We start from the raw sequence: 19,053 nt of genomic DNA, 5'->3' as shown, positions 1-19,053 counted from the left end.
AAAACAATTTTTTTTAAAATAAAGAGGAGCATTAGAGCTCAAATTAAACTAAAGAAAGCAATGTCTAACACAGCACACACCACAAAACTATCAATAAATAATTAAGAAAATAGATCCAATGAAGGAAATTAAGATGATGTGTTCTCATAGAAAAGGACATTATATTATTTGCAAGTCAATCAATATAAAAATTAACCTCTTAAAATATATAATAAACTTAAAATTCTCAATTGATAATGAATAAAACCTTAATGGGCATCAGAAGAAATTAATTTTTATGCAAAAAAAAAATTCTCATCATAATTCTATTTATTTTTTTATCTGACTACTCACCATGCATTAAATTATTTTATTTTTTATTGGTTGAATTAGTAATCTAATGCCTGTGTAAAAAAATTAACATTTAAAATTTTAACAATCTTATTTTTTAAAGGGAAAAGTATTATATGATTTATATTTTAATGAAATTAATTATTTTTTCTCTTTATTTTTAAGAATGTATATTTTGAAATTAATTTGTTAATTCATATATTTTAAAAAATATTATTATTTAGTCTTTTTATTTTATTAAAATTAATTAGTTAATTTTTATATTTTAAAAAATATATTATTAGATAAAAATAAAAATTTTATTATACGAAAACTAAATATAAATTTATATTTTTTAAAAAAATTATTCAAATACTTTGTTAAATTTCTTGAATATTATTTTTATATTTTTTTCATTAAAAAATAATTTTATATAATTACTTAATTATTTAAAAATTTAAGAAATTTAATTAACCTTAAATTGGTTATCCTTCTAATTGAAGAGAGTCAGGATAAAAAATAATTGGAGGATTGAAAAGTTAACAAAATTTAATTTAAGAGATTAATTAATATGTTTTTTAGTTTGAGTGTTGAAAGATTAAATAATATATTTTTAAAAAAATAAAAATAAAATGATAAATTTTAATAATTAAATAAATAAATAATAAAATAATAATATTAATAAAATAAATAAAAGGACCAGAAGTGGTAGGGGCGCTCCATGCATAATGAGTGAGGTGGCCCTCTCTGTGTCCACTTTTTTTAATTTATTTTTATATATATATAAAAAAAAAAAGAATAATCAGCGAAGAAAAACCAGACGGAGGAGAAGAAAGAAAGAAAGAGAGGGAACACAAAATTTAATCCAAAAACAAAGACGGCTTTTAAGCGTATCTTTGCTTGTGAATTTGGCTTTCATTTTCTCTTTACTCTTTTCTTTCAATCCATAAAACGACGAAAAAAATAACTGAAACATCTTGTCGCCATCTCAAAAATGAAAATATTATAATCATTTATCATTACTCTCTCATTCTCTCTCTTTTTCGTTCTTTCTTTCTTTCTTTCTTGTTTTGATCGGATCTGAAGAACTAGCAATTCAGGGTTGCAGAAAGGCCGAATAATAATAACAACAACAATCACAAAGTTGTTTCACTTTCTTAATTCTCTCCTTCTGAGGTGTGTTTTTGGCCTTTTGGGTTCTCTCATTACTAATTCTTTTTCACAGTCATGCAAGATTGCTTCTTCTGCATTGTCTTCTCTCTTGTTTAATCAGGTACTTGCTCTTTTACCTTCTTTATTTCTTCCCTTTACTTCTGTTTCTTCTTTCTTTTACTGGGTATCTTCTATTTTGCTTTGCTTTTTGGTTTAGTTGCTTAAGAAGATGATTCAACTAGTTCTATTGCTTGTGTTATAAACTTTAACCAAGCTTCAACATTTGGTTTCTTTTTTTTTTTTTTTTTTGAGCAATTGGGTTGTCGAGCAACGCAAATTTTTGGGTTTTATGGGATTTTTAGAAATCCTAGTCTTTTCAATGCTTAAATAGGTGGATTTTGACATTCATTTGATTGTGTATAACGTAACGGTTTATATCTTGATTGCGCGGAGAGATCGTATCTTGTAATCTCCGTTATGCTTGGAGTTTTCATGATTAGTATTTGCATGAGTTGGTTTGATAGCTGCGGATTTTACAAATTATTGTTTTTCTTGTTTGAATATAAATATCTGGGTTGTCCGTGTCTTTATCTCTAATAGCCTAGTTATTGTAACAGTTCCTTGAATTTTTTTTTTTAATGGTATTACAGTTCCTTGATTTTAGATATAAACAAAGTATGATTTGAAGATTCTGCCATTAATGGCTTGGTTGTCATTCCTTGCTCCATCTCTAAAGATTGTTGTGCTTGGTTGGATTTTGGTGTGATAGAGCTGCTGTGAAGGTGCTTCATGGATTCATTTAGTAATGGAGTTGATTCTTCTTCAAAGACTCAGAATTCAACTGCTATAGTGGGGAACAATCCTCCAGCCACATCATTGGATCCTCGCTGTTCTCGGCCTCCATCTGCAAAACAATCTAGATATGAAGGTTCCACCACGTATTATGCAAGTGTTAATAATCCTGGCATGAAACATCCAAATGGTTCTGCTACAAATCAGAAGCATTCCTACAAAATGGCACATGATCCTATGCGATACAAAGAATTGCCTGATATGGCCAAACACTTCTATAGTCCACATAAGGGTAAGCCTGAATTTGATGGCTCAAATGAAGTTCTTAATCAATCAGCAGAGGAAGTTTCGATGGTGCAAGCCAAATCTTTCATCAAGCATCCTATTGATGATCCTGAGAGTTCTAATTCAAGTGGCTCACTTGAATCTGAAAGTATTGTCTCAAGTTCATGTGGAGGAGATGTTCGGGTGCCGAATAGCCACGTAGCATCTCAATCAGCCATAAGCTTTTGTTCAAGTCCTTCAAACAGTGTCTACACTGCCACTTGTTATATGGAAGCAAAACGAAGTTTCACTGACACAGAAGTTAGTGAAGAAGCAAGCTCTATTGAGAAACCAGGTGAAAGTGGTGATGTAAGTAACTCCTACGATATTGAGAGCAGGAAGACAAGTATCTACAGAGGCAGCACAGGTAGCGATGTTAGCGATGAAAGAAGCTCCAGCAGTTTAACCGGTACCCTGTACAAGCCCCACAAAGCAAATGATATAAGATGGGAAGCTATTCAAGCTGTCCAATCTCGTGAGGGAGCATTGGGGTTGAATCACTTTAAATTGTTGAGGCAACTGGGATCTGGAGATATAGGCAATGTTTATCTATCTGAGTTGACTGGTACAAGAACTTGTTTTGCTATGAAAGTTATGGAGAAAGCAACTCTAACAGCTCGGAAGAAGCTTCCAAGGGCCCAAACTGAACGAGAGATATTGCAATCTCTGGATCATCCATTTCTACCCACTTTGTATGCACATTTTGAGACAGAAAAGTTCTCTTGCTTGGTGATGGAGTTCTGCCCTGGAGGAGACCTACATACGCTCAGGCAAAGACAACCTGGGAAGTATTTTCCGGAGCATGCTGCCCGGTTAGGAACTCTTTCCTCCTCTCCCTTACTCTTTGTTCTGTTTTCTATTAAGTGCAAAGGTAAAATTATGTTAAAAGGAGATTGTGAGTATGGAATTGTTCTTCTCCTTGTTTTTATTTTCCTCTCCCTTTTTTAGGAAAAATACTTGAGAAGCAAGGTGCATACAGATAAATAACTGGTGCGAACAGTTTCAAATTTTGGATACCAAATATCAAATAGGCAACATCAAACTCTGAAATATTGTCCCAGTTATAAATTCTTATGCGTCCGAACATTTTTAAGGTCCTATATTATTATATGGTTCTGCTATAATTACTGCTTCTTTCTTTGTTATTACCCCCATGATTCTGTAAACTTTAACTACTATCAACTTAGCTTTGACACCTATCTCATTCCATTCTCCTTGCCTTCAGTAAGAAAATTTCTGTTTTCTTGAATATTGCAATAGTTTCAGACAATTATAACTATATAATGTCTATTTCTCTTTTGATTCTTGCATTCCAAGCTTCTCCCATTAAATTTTGTTGTTTTTTAAGTTGGTGAAGGAAAAATGCTTTATTATTTACATGCGTCTTTACTTGTCAAAGTTAAAATTTTGTATTATAAATGGTAACTAGTACAAGTTTGAACTTAACTAGCATTACAGAGATAAGGAGTTCAAATCAAGGTATTTTTAGAGATATTTTTAGTGGGGTTTACTTTTTCATGCGGATAAATCATACCAATAAGGAGTGAGTCAAGAAAACATGAGGATACAATTGGGCTTTTTAAATGTTAGTATTAACATTATGGTGCATTTCTTTAGATGCAGTACTCATAATTTTAGTCCATTATTCTTTTTTTCCATTCTGCAGGTTTTATGTTGCAGAAGTTCTCCTTGCTTTGGAGTACCTGCACATGCTTGGGATCATTTACAGAGACCTTAAACCAGAGAATGTTTTGGTGAGGGAAGATGGGCACATAATGCTTTCAGATTTCGACCTCTCTTTAAGATGTGCTGTCTGCCCAACTCTGGTCAAATCATCACACTTGACCATGGAGTCAAAAAATTCAGCATATTGCTCGCAGCCTGCTTGCATTGAGCCAACTTGTGTAATGCAGCCGGATTGCATCCAACCAGCATGTTTTGGACCACGCTTCTTGTCAAGAAAGGCCAAGAAAGATAAAAAAGCTAAGCCAAATAATGAGACAAATCATCAAGTAAGCCCTCTCCCTGAACTGATTGCTGAACCCACAAATGCTCGATCAATGTCCTTTGTGGGCACGCATGAGTACTTGGCACCTGAAATAATTAAAGGCGAGGGCCATGGCAGTGCTGTAGATTGGTGGACATTTGGCATCTTCCTTTATGAGCTTTTGTTTGGTAAAACTCCTTTCAAGGGGGCAGGAAATCGGGCTACACTGTTTAATGTAATTGGCCATCCATTAAGATTTCCAGAATCACCTCCTGTGAGTTTTGCTGCTAGGGACTTGATCAGAGGTTTACTTGTGAAAGAACCACAGCATCGTCTTGCCTATAGGCGAGGAGCTACTGAAATAAAACAACATCCATTCTTTCAGAGTGTGAATTGGGCACTCATTCGTTGCACAAATCCCCCAGAGGTGCCAAGACAAGCCATGATGGATATTCTTATGAGAGCTGATGCGCCAAAAGCACCCAAAGTTGAGAATGTGCCAGGTGTAGATGTGAAGCCTTCAGGTAATTATCTAGAGATTGATTTCTTTTGATTTCTGTGATCAGTGTCCTTCTTCAGACCAGCTTTCTACAGCCTCGTGTGTCTTGTGCTTCAATGGTTCTTCTTCCATTGCAAGGGGTTTTTTCCCCTTGGTAGCCACTTGTAAACTTTTCCTTTAAACAAGCATGATAAGCAACACTGAGGAAAAAGCAAATGCAATTAACTGAGGAATGAAGTTGTTCTTTCATTTCTGTCAAAAACTATTGCCTCTGGTTATTTCCACTCAGTGTTTAGTTTCTTATTATCCAGAAGCATTGATTTTTTTTTTTAACCGATCGAATTGGTTTGCGTTATTCGAGAGACTCTGCAAGCGGTGCATACCCTGTTGATATATTTCATTCAACCTGAATTTAGCATGGGACTTCTACCGAGTAAACAGACATTTCTTTCAAGTCTTTGAATATATGTAGGATCAACAATAGTATGTTAATGTTCTTGAACATCAACTGGAGCTGGTATTATGGTTAATGAGAAGCGAGGAGGAAATTTGTCGTCTGTAAGTAACCGTGGCCGTAGCTAAGGCCCACCAACCATTGTTTAGTTTTCGTAAGAGCTTGCGTCAGCAATGGGCATGTAGCTTGCTTCCTTGCGGCCTATTTCTACACGACATCAAATGCAAATAAAAATATGCAATATGTTATTTCCGGGAAAGACTTTTCTTGTGCTCTTGGCCTTTGATTATTGGCACTTAATAAAGAATAGTTTCTCACATGATTATAAAATGGAAAAATGACCTTCGATCAGAGAATAAAAAATAGGATTTCAACTGATCTAATCCTTGTACAAATAATGTGTAAAAAATGAAATATTTTAAAAAATTTTATAAATTGATACTAATTTTTATAAAATGATTAATTATAAAAAATTTTAAAATTAATAAAAATTTAATATATTTTCAATAAAAAATAAATAATATATATTTTTTAAAGTAAATTTAAATATTCAAATTGAAAATAAAAATTGAAGTCCAAACTTTCAACGCGCTAATGCACGAGCATGTGTTAGTCCGGTCCTCACGGAAACAAGAAAAAGCCAATGTTTCCCTATTTGTTCATGTGCTCGACGCAAGTTCGGATTAATACGGTAGGCTTCGAATGCCGGTGGCTTCTACTTAAAAAAAAAAAACCAAAAACGACACCCCCCTCGATGCGCATTGCGCACCGTTCCCGCTCTCTTTTATCTCTCCCTCTTCATCCTTCTCACTTCTGGTCTCCCAATAGATTTCTTTCTTTCCGCTTTCTTCCATCGCAGAAACCACGAACTCTAACTCTAATCAGAAGAAGACCTGTACGAATTCTAGCTCCTGTTTCAATGGCGGATACTGAGAATGCTTCGACGGCAATCTTGCCTGAAGTGGACGCGAAGTTCGGATTCACTCGACCGGAGATGAACAAGAGCAACCTCGCCGGCACTGTGGATCAGTACGACCGACACGTCTTCGTCTGCTTCAGAGGTCCTGACTCATGGCTTCCACGCGTTGAGGAATCTGAGACTGATCTCCTCCCCAAGCTCTTTTCCTCTGCTGTTAAAGCTCGTAAGAACGATATCACCATTAAGGTATTCATGACTAGAATTAGCTTTACTTTTTCTTTTTTTTTTTTAGTTAGCTCGAAGGGATTTGTGTGCTTTTAGCTGTGTTTTGTGTTGAATTTTTTTCTCTTCTATTTCTGTTTCGATAGACTAAGGTAACGATTTGCGAGGAACGCGAGGGGACTGAGTTTGAGCGCGGAGATGTGTTGATTTTTCCTGATATGATCAAATACAAGTGAGTTTTCGGTGGTCTGTTCATTTCTCTGAGAATTTTTTTGAGATTGAGATTTTGTTTAGTTTCATTGAATAGATAGATTTAGATGCCAGTAGACTAGGAAGTTTAGGGTTCTAGACTTATCCTTTCTCTTCGTTGAGTTTGAGATTATGCTATTTTTCTGCAGTGCTTGACCACATGAAGATTTGTCTAGAATGCGTTGGAGTATATTTACTTGTTGAATTTAATGTACGAATTGGTGAAATTTTAGATCAAGATATTACTTGGCCATATTTTACGCCTCTTTTTTTTAATTCTTTTTTATTGTGATTAAGACTGCTCATCTTGACTTCAGATAAGATGCCTGGGCTCCTGCACAATTAGAATTAAGGTTTTGAGTTTAAGGTGCTGGTGGCTGTTAGAATTAGTTAATTTGAGATTCTAATGCTTTTGGTGGGCATAATTCAACACGTCTTATAATCTTTAAGAGTATCATTGAAATTATATGTTATTTAGAATGTGCTCAAGCGCTTGTTATGGTTAAGGTGTAGTAATAATTGAGATACTGCTGACTATTTGAAATTGTTGATTGCCAGCAATATTGAGAATACAGTCTTTTCTTAATCTATATTTCTTTGTTCACATCTGTATTCTGTATTGTTCTCTTGAAAGTAAAGAAGCAATGAGATTTCATTTTATTTTCAAAATTATATTTCTTGATTCTGAGATTGTCATTTTGCAATCAAAGGTGTTTGAAGGACTCGGATGTCGATGGTTTTGTTGATGATGTGCTTGTGAATGGAAGGCCATGGGCTTCAGGAGTGCAGAAGCTTACTGGTTCATATGTCTTTGTGTGTGCTCATGGTAGTCGTGATAAGAGATGTGGTGTTTGTGGACCTGTTCTTATTGATAAGCTCAAAGAGGGGATTGAATCTCGAGGGCTGAGGGAACAGGTGTTTGTTAGTGCCTGCTCTCATGTTGGGGGGCATAAATATGCCGGGAACTTGATTGTCTACAATCCAGATTCGGAGGGAAAAATTATGGGCCACTGGTAAAATTTGACCTTTCATTCTCCTTATAATGGCACAAGTTATGGGGCAAATTGATGATATTCTGTTCTTTATAGGTATGGCTATGTTACACCCGTTGATGTGCCTGAAATTCTGGATCAGCACATTGGGCAAGGAGTAGTAATAGAACGTATTTGGAGGTATGTGTTTCTGTTTTAATGCTTGTCCTGTTCACATGGAATTTCTTTTTAGAATGTTGTTGATGCATTTATTAAATATTAATAGTATTTAGGTTTTAGATTTGTGAACCATGTTAATAAATCTGAAGTGAACAATTACTTTACACTATAGATGATGCTGTTTCTCTAGATTTACACTTTACTTTGATTTTTGCTATGGTTCTTGGTCATTCACCTTTTTTCTAAGGATAGCCATATTGTATTTGTTACAAATTAAGTGGTTCACTTAGTTTTCTTCTTGTTTATTACTTATTAGTTAATAAAATTGAAGCATGTTTGTGCTTAAGCCTATGTCTCTCAATTTAAATGCATGCTTTACTTTGGTTCCTTTACTTGACTTGAAGTTTCTGCAAGTTATTCACTTTGACCCCGTACTACATTACACGTAACTAGAAATTGACAGTTTGGTTTCTTTGACCAAAATCAAGTAGAATGACCTGAATTAGATTGATGTTAAAGTTCTTAACTTTTTCGTTTGATGTATGGTTAAAATAGACAAGGCATTGAAATTTGAATGTAATAAAACATAACAGATGACTTGCATGTAGCTCCTTTCTAAGGTTCTAAGTTGGCATACTTATTTGCGAGGATGTGCTAATTTGATCCATATGTCAAGTTGGTTTTCCAATATTACATGAATATTCGGGTGTCTGGCTATGCAGTTCACTGGAAACTATATGCTTCTCTTTTCCTATTCAGGTGTAATTACTTCATTCATTTATTTAGAATCATTTAGTACACCGAGGAACATGGATTTACAATACTCAACTACAGGGGCCAAATGGGAGCACCTAGTGAAGAAGGTGAAAAGGCTGCTGAGCAAAGGCTTCTGAATGGAAAAGATGTGAAGGAAAGTAACAAACGTGAAGAAAGCAACAGCGACGTCAGTAAAGAGAATGTTGGTGGCTGTTGCCAGGGCGCTAATGGCTTTTCATGCTGGAGAGATGGAAGTTTAGGAGTAAATGAAGAAAAGAAACTGGAGGAAAACAACAAAATTCATGGAAAGAAGGGGCTAGGTAAAGTGTCAAGCTGGATAGCATCATTGGAGCAAAGCGATGTCCTTGCAGCTGTTGCTGTGATTGGAGCAGTTGCAACTGTTGCAGCGGCCTGTAGCTTGTATAAAAGGTCAGGCTGAAATGTGCCTTGTGCTCCATACATTAGTATTGTCTGTGGGTTCATATACCTTTGCTTTTTGTAGGCAGATCCAGTAGTAACACTGAAAATAATACTCCAATCACAAGTTGCGAGAATGATACACATATATTTTTGGTGTAAGGGGGTATCACCAAAATTTTAGCAGTTTGAGTGATATGGAACTTCACTTATTATTTCTTGATTTCTACACAGATTATATTGTTACTAGAATGATACAACATTTGGTGAATGGTTCATGTTAGTGCTTGAAATTGATACAATATTGCTTGATTAAATTGGTGTCTGGGACAAATGATTGTGATATATATGGACTGACTACCTGTGGATTTATGATGGATGCTTTGCTCATGGGGGAATATTTATGGGCAATATTGGGAACTGTTTGTAGGATATGGAAGCCACGAATGTATATGTTTTGAAAATGGAAGTTGAAGATGGATTGTGAAGAGTGCTTTGTAAATTATCTTCACTAAATATTCATTCACTATTGGATTATATGTAGTACAATGTACAGGGTCGAGTTTTTACCCATTTGAATGCACAGCATTCATGGGCCCTTTTTATCGGCTTCCAGCCCACGGATGAGGCTGGGTGTGAATTATGTACGAGTTGCGACTTGCAGCGAATGTTTTAAGGAACCCAAGGCGAATTGGGGGTTTTGAACTAAGATATTGGAATCTGACGAGCAGTTGAGCCAAAATTGTATTCTCGTGTTTTGCTGACTGCTGAGCGCTGACTATTTTATTTGGAATGTTCATATTGTTAATTTGTAGTTGATGGTGTCACGTTTAAGCTAAATGTTGTTGCCCAACTACATTAATCCCCGCTTACTTTTCCTATTGTTTCTGGCAGTAAGTGAATATCTATCTGTTTCAGACTTTTAGTTGTAGTGGTTTATACTGTTTAATGCTTTCTCTCAAGGGATCCTTTTGGCATTTAACGTGATGAAAATAGAACCTGTAACAGCATACGTATGCTGTTTATTAACAAAGAGTAGAACTCGCAACCTTATAGGGATGTGGACCCGTGGGCTCTGGTCGGGGGTGATGGTATTTCTGGAAAATAGGGCCTGGTTTGATTGTTTCACTTGAATTGTGCAAATTGTGTTCCCCTGGGAAATTAGATGTGCCACTGACAAGGTTCGCATGCTAAGAAATGGAAACAGAAAGTAACAAGTCAGATGGCATATTCATTTGGGTACTGTTACCATAGATTTGGGTACTGTAAAAATAGTACTGAATTTAATACTGATGCACCCCCTACCATGAATGTCACTCGGCATAAATATCAGTATGAAATCATCAGGGTGAAATGTACCACCCAAATTGGCAAAAGAATCCTAATGCCAATCCCAATCCTATATACAAATAATCTCTATATTTTAAATAAGCACCAGCAGATCAAAACTTCCACAATTTTGAAAGAAACAATTATGGATCACGTACTGAGCTTTGCAATCATCTCCTCCAACATCCTAAGCGTTGTTGTTCCCATGACTGTTTCTCCTTCTGCGTCAATTTCTTGCATGATCTGCTCTATAAGTTCATGCTTCGATTGTTTACTTCTCGAACCATAACATGAACAATCCCTCAGGAGCAGCAACAGTTCTTGAGCTGTATCCTTAGCCCTCCACGTTCCATCTACGCTTAACTGAAGCAATCCTGGCATTACACCTTCCCTTAAAATCAGTACTCTGTATTTTTCTCTGCAGCTCTGGCATATCAACAGCAGAATTACCACTGCGTGCTCTTTACATTGCGGAGAACCCTCTTCAATCGTCTCGACCAAAGCTCGAATTGCCCCACTTGTACTGGCAGTCTGCAGAAGTGCATTCTCTGATAAAGTCACTATATTTTCTAGCAGTGCCATTGCTTTCTCAACAAATTGTGATGATTTTTCATAGCTGTGAATTATTTGAAGCAGGGTAAAAACTACCCTAGAAGCAACAATTGATGGAATAGTCTGATGACAAGTTGAGAGATTGTGGAGTGTCGCTATAGCATCAAGCTTGGCTTGGATGCTAATGGTGTTTGTGGTATCATCATCATCATTATTTGCAAAGTCTCCATTGAGGATTCCAACAAGGATTGGAATAGCACCAGAAGATGTGACTGCTAATTTGTTCGCTGTACAAGAAGAGACGATCAAGAGAGCAGCTATTATGAGCTCAGTCAGCGTCCCATTCTGGCATTGGAGGAGCTCTAACAGCACAGGTACAAGCCCAGATTTCACTATCCGAATCTTGTTTCTGCAAAAATTATCAAGATTTTTCAGACTCTGCTATTAAAGTTATTGAAAATTACTCACAAGAAGAAGAAATTGTATGCCTAGGGATTGAGGAAACAACAACGAATTCACCTTTCACTTCCAAAGGCAAGGCTAAGTAAAGCAAAAAGAGCAGCTTCAATGGCTTCATAATCCTGACACTGAAGCATTGAAATCAAAGGAGAAATAATCCCTCTTTCAGCCAATTTGTGCCTTTGCTTACTAGTGAGTTTACCAAGTTGAGCAGCAGCCTGAATCTGTGCTTCTCTCTCACCATTGAAGAGATTCTGCACCACAAACTCTTCCATGACTAGTTAGCAATCTGCAATCCCTCCTCCTGCTGCTGCTGCCAACAATAAAATATCATATAGTTAGGCAACAGTGAAGATAGGTGATATGTTGATGGTGATATTAGGAGGTTGCTTGCTTGATAATGTAACGTTAAGCCTTTTGTGGGTATGCATTGTTTGAGGTTGAAGCAACTTCCTATTCTCTTTCAGTGGGCTTTTTTTCTTGAATGCCGATTTAGAAATGCAATTGAGGATTCCTAAGAGTGAATCTTTATCTTTCCTTTTATGGAAGCAAACGCATTCAGCTTTTCTTTGGTAGGCTATTATTATGTAGATTTTTTTTTTTTTTTTTTTTTTTTTTTGTTTCCTTTACCAAGAAACAGCTTGAGCTTGGCATTTGTCCCCTGGTCTTTCTTTTGGGCCTATTACCTGGGGATGGCCAGGGTCTGATTTGAGTCGGTTCGGTGATTTTGATTCAGCTTCTTAGAGGATTAGAGGATTGAGATGAAACCACGAGGTCTTTCTCAATTTTAGGTTCGGTCCCATTTCTGATTTGATTCAATTTTAATCAAATATCAATTTCAAGGGAAGAAAAAAAAAATCTGATTTTGTAAAAATCAGATTAGAACTAGCTCAGCTTAGTTCAAATTAGACCAATTCGATTTTGGGCTTTGGTTAGATTAATCTGGTTTGATCCCAAAGTGAACAACGGCCAAGACTATCTTTACCGAAAAAACAAAAAAAAGAAAAGAAATCAAAAGTTTACAACAAGCACAGCACATGAGCAGCTAATCCCAGTGCCATCAAAAAAAGCTGCTGACGTGGCAGCTAAATAGGAAAAAATAAAATAAAAAAATTGTCCAAAATTCATTGTTTCGTTCTTCCTCTGGCCCACGACCTACAAGGTGGCACTGAGGCATGTAATTGTGAAATTTCAATTAGTTCACGTATTCTATTGTGAAAATTAAAAATTCATGTCAAAAATGTAAAAAACGCTTAAATTTAATTTTTTTATAATATTTTTTTTACTGTATATTTTATTGACCACATTGAAAGCTAACACTTTCCTTGAGAATTTTGTTTTTTACACAATTAGGTGAAAGGTAATCTTCACTTTAATTTACTATGCATGATATGATACAATATAATATAATTTGTTTTGATTTAGTGATCAGAGACTATTAATGAGAGTATACTTATCAATTTTAGCCCATTAAGAGAAATAGAGAATTTGAGAATTTTTTTTATAGAGATATTTTTAAAAAATAATGTTAAAATTAATTAATTTTAGTTTAATAATATTATATTTATTTTAAAATTATAATATTTTAATGAGAATCAATTATACTTTTAAAAAAACAATGATAAAGAAAGCAAAGGAAAGAGTGGGATTAGTTTCCTACAGAACGATTCCCACTAGAATGTGAGAATAACTTTTAAGGCTAAGTATAGGCAAGTCAAATGATCCAAAGATAACCAATCAAATGAACAAAGAATGGATAAGTTTATAAGAATATTTTTCTCCTTTCCACATTTTCATTGACAAAAACCAGAAGATAAGAATATTTTTGGACTTGAATTGAAGGTAATCATGAATGGAGTGAGTCATATGAGATTCCCATTTCCAAACACTCACAATAAAAATTTTTTATGAATCATACTTTGGCTTTTCTTTTTATGCTTTACGGCTGCATTTTCTTTAAGAAAATGCTTCTCGATGTTGTTATTTGATTAGCTACAGTCTTTACTCTTACTCATGTTTGTTCTTTTGTAAATTAAATTAAATTAATAAATTACAACTTCTAGGTGTTTAATTTTTATTGGTTCAAACCCATTTTCCTTTTCTTTAAAATTTAACCCCAAAAAATATATATATAATGAGATTTTTTTTATCTAAACTCGGTCAACCATGAATTAAAGAATAGTGAGACTCATTTGTTAAATACATGGGTCTTATATATTTGTGTCTAAATAAAAATTTCCCAATATAATATTAGGCTTGATAAGATTATGTTTGCTGCTAATTTATTAATTCTCTAAGTATCTAGAAAGCCTTATCTGGCAATAATTTACATTGATTTGAGTTAAGAGTAATATGATTCTTATTAAATTTTAAGCACTCCTTCCCCTTGAATTAGCTTTTGGAGTGAGCTAGGACTGACCAATTTTCTTAAAATTGTACCAAAATCTCCTCAACTAATGTTATACTTCTCATAATTATTTCACACTCCAAGTGTTTAGTCCTGAAATGTGCCTCGTACTAAACTTTGAGCACTCCCTTTCTTTGAACTAACTTTTAAAGTGAGTCAAGTTTGATCCATTTTCTTAAAATTATTAAATAGAAACTTTACCGATGAATTGTTATTAGAATTATTGAATTTTTATTTAAAGATTTTTATATATAACCTTTACTGAAATTCAAGTTTGGTTGGAGTAGATTTGAGTTTGAGCTTATTTCAGGTTTAATTTGCTGAGATTCATAATAAATTTATCTTGACTTCAATAATAATTAGCTTTTATTTCATGTGTAATACACAACATTTTTGTTATATTTTTTTTATCTAAAATATAAATTTTTTAAATTTATTTATCTTTATGATATAATTGTAAAAAAATTAAAGAATTGATAATACTACAATTTTATTATAAAAAATTAAATGCCACTAAAATTTTAAAATTCATTGAAAAATTTTGATGCAAGTCCTATAATTTTTTGATGTATGAAGAATTTTTAGAGAATTTTGAAAATTGGAGAAAAATTTAAAATAATATAGAAAACTGAAGTGGCGCTAGGCCCAGCAAGCCAGGCTCACAACACACTCAATCTAGCCAATCGCAGCCATAGCCTACGTTAGAGAAACGACGTCGTCCAAGGTAAAAAAGCAGCGCCTCCACCTATGCGGCACCATGCAAGCGCGACATGTCGTTTGCATCATTTTTGGGGCCTCCCAAGTAGGGGTGAGCAATCGGTTCAAACCGAATCGAACCGAATCGAATCGAATTAAATTATCAAAATCGAACCGCTAATTTTAGAAATCGAATCGAACCGAAATTAGTGAAAAACCGAATCAAACCGAACCGCTTTAATTCGGTTCGGTTCGGTTTAAACCGATCAGTTTGATTTTTGATTGATTTTTTAATTTAGACTTGATTTTCAAGTTATTTGATCTAATTTTAACTTTGGTTTGAACCTAATAACCATTAATCAATGAAATTAAATAATTAATATATATATAATTAAATATAATTCATAAATTTTCCATAAAAATAAATTAATTCAAAAATCGATTCGGTTCGATTTAGTTCGATTTGACTATATAAATCACTATTCGATTCGATTCGATTTTTTCTCTTCAAAATCGAATCGAACCGAAATAACCGAAATTTTTATAAATTAAAACCGAACTGAACCGATTAACTTTTAAAACCGAACCGATTGAACCGAATTGAATCGGTTCGGTTCGATTTTTCGGTTTGAACCGTATTGTGCTCAGCCCTACTCCCAAGCATCCAAAGCACCCTTCAAATCCCATTCCCATTACAAGGAAAGGGAAATCGAAAAATCTTCTCCCCTCTTTGCCGCCTCTTTCGATTTGCAGTGACTAGAACAATAATTTTATTAATTATTAAAATTATAATTAATATTTTTTTTTCTATAAATGAAGTATATATCAAGAAATAAATATTAACGATGACCATCTTAAAATTATATCTTGCTTTTGATCCTTTTTACTGAGATAAATAATATGTTTTAAATTGAAGTAATCGCTTTCTCTTAATTATTTTCTGAATTAAGATCAATGACTCTTATATTTTGTGAAGAATAAAACATATACTTTAACAGCGTACACTAATCTCAAATAATTTCTCATCAACAATAGCAAACCTCAAAACAAAAGGTATAGTTTGCAGGAATAATATTTCTTATATAATAAAATTCAAAGGTAAATACATAACATATATAACCTGCATATGATTATTCATCTTTAGAAATATGAATTTATAAGTATAAATGTAAATAACATTTTTAAGTCCAATATATAATTCAATCCATGAAAATATCCTAAATTTTGGTCTTTACACAAGTGTAATTAGTCTCTTCACTTGTTTATACTAGTTATCAATGTGGCTGATATATAAGTATCTAGCACAATAAAATCTTGATCCAGATTTTGTTCAAGATTCACCTCTCTTGGAGATCCTCACCTTCAAACCATGTTTCATATGCATCATCACAGAAAGACAAGGTGCAACAGGGTGATCTTCAACCAGCTTAACGTGATAATTCCAGAGTATGGAAGTTGCTATTATCTTCATCTGGATGAAGGTTATATCCTTACCTAAACAGCTTCTTGGTCCTGTATTAAACGCAATGAATTTGTAAGATGGAACATGTATGATACTTCCTCGCTCTGAAATCCACCTTTCTGGCTTGAATTCCAGGCAATCATCACCCCATATCTCTTCCATACTTCCCATTGAATACAAAGAAAACATCACCCTGGTGTTTGCTTCCACATGGTGGCCACTTGGGAGAGTGTCTTCTTGCACTGATACTCTATGGTTGAAGGGTACTGCTGGGTATAGCCGAAGAGTCTCGCAGATGGCACCATGGATATAAACTAGCTTGCTTAGCTCTTGTAGATTGTAAAACCTCCATGTCCCATCTTCGTTTCTCTGCAACTTGGCTTTGATCTCTTCTATAATCTTTTCTTCGACTGATGGGTGTGTGGCAATTAGCCAGAAAAACCATGTTAGAGCTGCATTGACTGTGTCTTTCCCTGCTGCAATGAAATTGAATCCGATATCTCTGAGATATTTATCAGAATTTTTGGAAGATTTCGTCTCTTCATCATCCATTTCTTCTTCTTCTATGCAAGCTGTAATCAGGTCATAATCTTCTTCTTCCTTCTCCTGAACTTGCAGCTTTTGGGCTTTATTGCGCCTGCGAACTTCTTCTTTCTTTGATGATATACACTGCTCCAAGAAATTATCTATGATACTCATGGCCATGCTTAGCTTCTTCTCTTGTCCTATATTAAGCCATTTCTGCAACTTCCAGATGCTTTCAGGGACAATATGCCTGTAAAACACAGCCTCCTCTACATCATCGAACGCCGTCTTGTATGCAACTTCAGGTAAATCAACGGAGAGGCTATTTGGATCAAAGCCTAGAACCAAAAGGCAAATATTATCGAAGGTGAATCTCTGAAACAAATCTTGCAAGTCCACAGCAATTCCAAGCCTGGATACGTGCTGAAGAACTGGGATTAGGCCTTTCGTCACCTTCTCTCGCATAGACCTCTCAAGAAACAACTGGAACTTGTTATCTTTAATCATGGACTGAATCATCCTGCGGAAAGATTTCCATGATTCAAAGTCGGAATTGAGAACACCGTCTCCGAAGGGCTCGAAAATCTTCTTGTAATCAGGGCCTTTCTGGTAGTTGAGAAAATTTCTGGTGGAAATGTGGCGGATATTGATAGGATCACAAGTGAGCAAAATGTTCATGTTGGCAAACCATGGTCCCCTGAACTCAAAGGTGCCACCACTTTGTTTCAGGAGCTGGGTGGCGTATTGATGAATATGGGGAGCTTTATAAAGAAGTCCCGGCAACATTCCAACGACGGGCCAGTTTGTAACCGGCGAAATTTCATTGTTCCAAATCCAATGGCTGAGAAGGAGCATGAAAATGAAAACTGCAAGAATCTGCAAGCATTCGGCTATAGCCATTAGAGCTACTAGTCTAAGGTAGAAGGATTTGATGTGGGTTTATGTTCTCCAAGACAGCCTATTTAAAGCGAAAATTCTTACATAAACCGATTCAATATATAAATATACCAAATTTATATATTTAAATAGGGTTTTAAGTCTATTATCAATCTAGACAAGAAAAATTTTTATTTAAAAAGAGAATAAGAGAACAATTTATTAGAAATTGTATCATCATTTATCATTATGTAATTTTTAAAATTTATTAAAAAAAGAAATCTCTCTTCATGGAATTTAAAAAAAAAAAAATGTAATCCTTTACTTCCATTTGGATTTCTCCTACATGAGAAATTTGACTTACAATATAAAGACAATTATTTTTTTTGGGTACAGATACAAAGATAATTATTAATGCTATATGAAGTAGACGGTTTGTTGTTGTTGTTGATAAGAGAAATAATTAAAAAAAATTACTTAAAAAATGCTACCAAAAAAAAATAATAATAATAATAACTCTATTATCAAATGTTTATTACTTTTTACAAAAAGATATTTAATTAATAAAATAATTATACAGTTTTTACAATTAATAATAATATTAAAAAAATTTTAATATAACCTTTTTGTAAGATAAATCTCTTAAAACACTACATAGTCTATTTCATGCAGTCCCTAAATATTATTTTGATATTTTCACATTTTTTAGTAAACTTTTTCATCACAATTGTTGTAGTTTTTTTTAATGTTTATTTGATAAAATTAATTAATAATAATTTAAAATTAATTGACACCTTTCAATATAAAATATAAAAATAATACTTAATAAAAGAGAAGACAATAATCACATGTGGAGTAAACAAGAGAAAAAAAAACTCTATTGAATGATAGAAATATAAATAAAATAAAATTTGTGAATAATAAATTTGAGTTTATAAAAAATAAGGTCTCATTATCAACAAATGGTTTGGTTAGTGGCGTAAAGCCAATCCCAAATAAACTTTATTTGTAGGGTCGAAGTTTGAATTCTAAAGCTATCATTGTTGAGAAAATTTGATTTTAGTATTATTTTCAATCAAGTGTGGGAAACCAAATTTAAAATTAAAAAAAAAAATAAGATGGCATATAAAAATTAATAAAATTTAAAGTATAGGATAAATTTGAAAAAATAAGCAAAGTTTGGGATTATTTTGATTATTAGCCCTACGAATAAATAAAGAAGAAAAGGTAATAGCTGCTACGGATTAACAATGACAGCTTCATGATATGATTTTAGGGTTAATGAGACATATGGCCAGATGCGTGTCTTTGCTGAGATCCATTAATTAAGTGGTGGTTGAGTGGTTTCCATCAAGATGAAGTCCTCCATGTTTACCGAGAAGCCAACATTTCGGCAGATTGGCTTGCTTCTCATGGCAAGTCCTATCCTGTGGGTACTCATATTCTGCCGTCTCCTCTACGTGGTGTCCTTCTTTTTGGTAGGATCACTGGTCAGCAAAATGTTCATGTTGGCAAA

General features: G+C 34.1%; 4 protein-coding genes and 1 long non-coding RNA gene across 7 annotated transcripts; 3 read left to right on the top strand and 2 right to left on the bottom strand.

The window, feature by feature from the left end:
• Nucleotides 1-1,121: 1,121 nt before the first annotated feature.
• Nucleotides 1,122-5,325, top strand: LOC110641322 (protein kinase PVPK-1). Of its 3 annotated transcripts, none has more exons than XM_021792987.2 (3): nt 1,122-1,582; nt 2,231-3,389; nt 4,244-5,325. In XM_021792987.2, exons 2-3 carry the CDS (start codon nt 2,251-2,253, stop codon nt 5,115-5,117), a joined length of 2,013 nt encoding a protein of 670 aa, XP_021648679.2. In that variant the 5' UTR covers nt 1,122-1,582; nt 2,231-2,250; the 3' UTR covers nt 5,118-5,325. The 3 variants fall into 3 exon arrangements, with proteins under 3 accessions (XP_021648679.2, XP_021648681.2, XP_021648680.2); XM_021792989.2 differs by having other exon boundaries at nt 2,126-3,389; XM_021792988.2 differs by having other exon boundaries at nt 1,128-1,582; nt 2,112-3,389.
• An 852-nt stretch (nt 5,326-6,177) lies between these two features.
• LOC110641323 (altered inheritance of mitochondria protein 32) lies at nt 6,178-9,548 on the top strand. Its single transcript, XM_021792992.2, has 6 exons — nt 6,178-6,682; nt 6,805-6,890; nt 7,618-7,920; nt 7,996-8,079; nt 8,893-9,243; nt 9,317-9,548. The coding sequence occupies exons 1-6, from the start codon at nt 6,179-6,181 to the stop codon at nt 9,327-9,329; spliced, it is 1,341 nt and encodes a 446-aa protein (XP_021648684.2). The 5' UTR covers nt 6,178; the 3' UTR covers nt 9,330-9,548.
• A 985-nt stretch (nt 9,549-10,533) lies between these two features.
• LOC110641324 (U-box domain-containing protein 7) lies at nt 10,534-11,846 on the bottom strand. The gene is made up of 2 exons (XM_021792994.2): nt 11,632-11,846; nt 10,534-11,521 (listed from the first exon to the last, which is right to left on the bottom strand). The coding sequence occupies exons 1-2, from the start codon at nt 11,844-11,846 to the stop codon at nt 10,711-10,713; spliced, it is 1,026 nt and encodes a 341-aa protein (XP_021648686.2). The 3' UTR covers nt 10,534-10,710.
• Nucleotides 11,341-12,196, top strand: LOC110641325 (uncharacterized). Its single transcript, XR_002492274.2, has 2 exons — nt 11,341-11,486; nt 11,605-12,196. It is a non-coding gene; the product is annotated as an uncharacterized LOC110641325 (long non-coding RNA).
• A 3,693-nt stretch (nt 12,197-15,889) lies between these two features.
• LOC110641301 (alkane hydroxylase MAH1-like) lies at nt 15,890-17,586 on the bottom strand. Its single transcript, XM_021792965.2, has one exon. It carries the CDS (start codon nt 17,559-17,561, stop codon nt 16,005-16,007), a length of 1,557 nt encoding a protein of 518 aa, XP_021648657.2. The 5' UTR covers nt 17,562-17,586; the 3' UTR covers nt 15,890-16,004.
• Nucleotides 17,587-19,053: the final 1,467 nt, after the last annotated feature.

Source organism: Hevea brasiliensis, chromosome 15 (assembly GCF_030052815.1).
Source record: "Hevea brasiliensis isolate MT/VB/25A 57/8 chromosome 15, ASM3005281v1, whole genome shotgun sequence".
NCBI lineage: Eukaryota > Viridiplantae > Streptophyta > Magnoliopsida > Malpighiales > Euphorbiaceae > Hevea > Hevea brasiliensis.
This window is presented reverse-complemented; position numbering and strand designations above follow the sequence as displayed.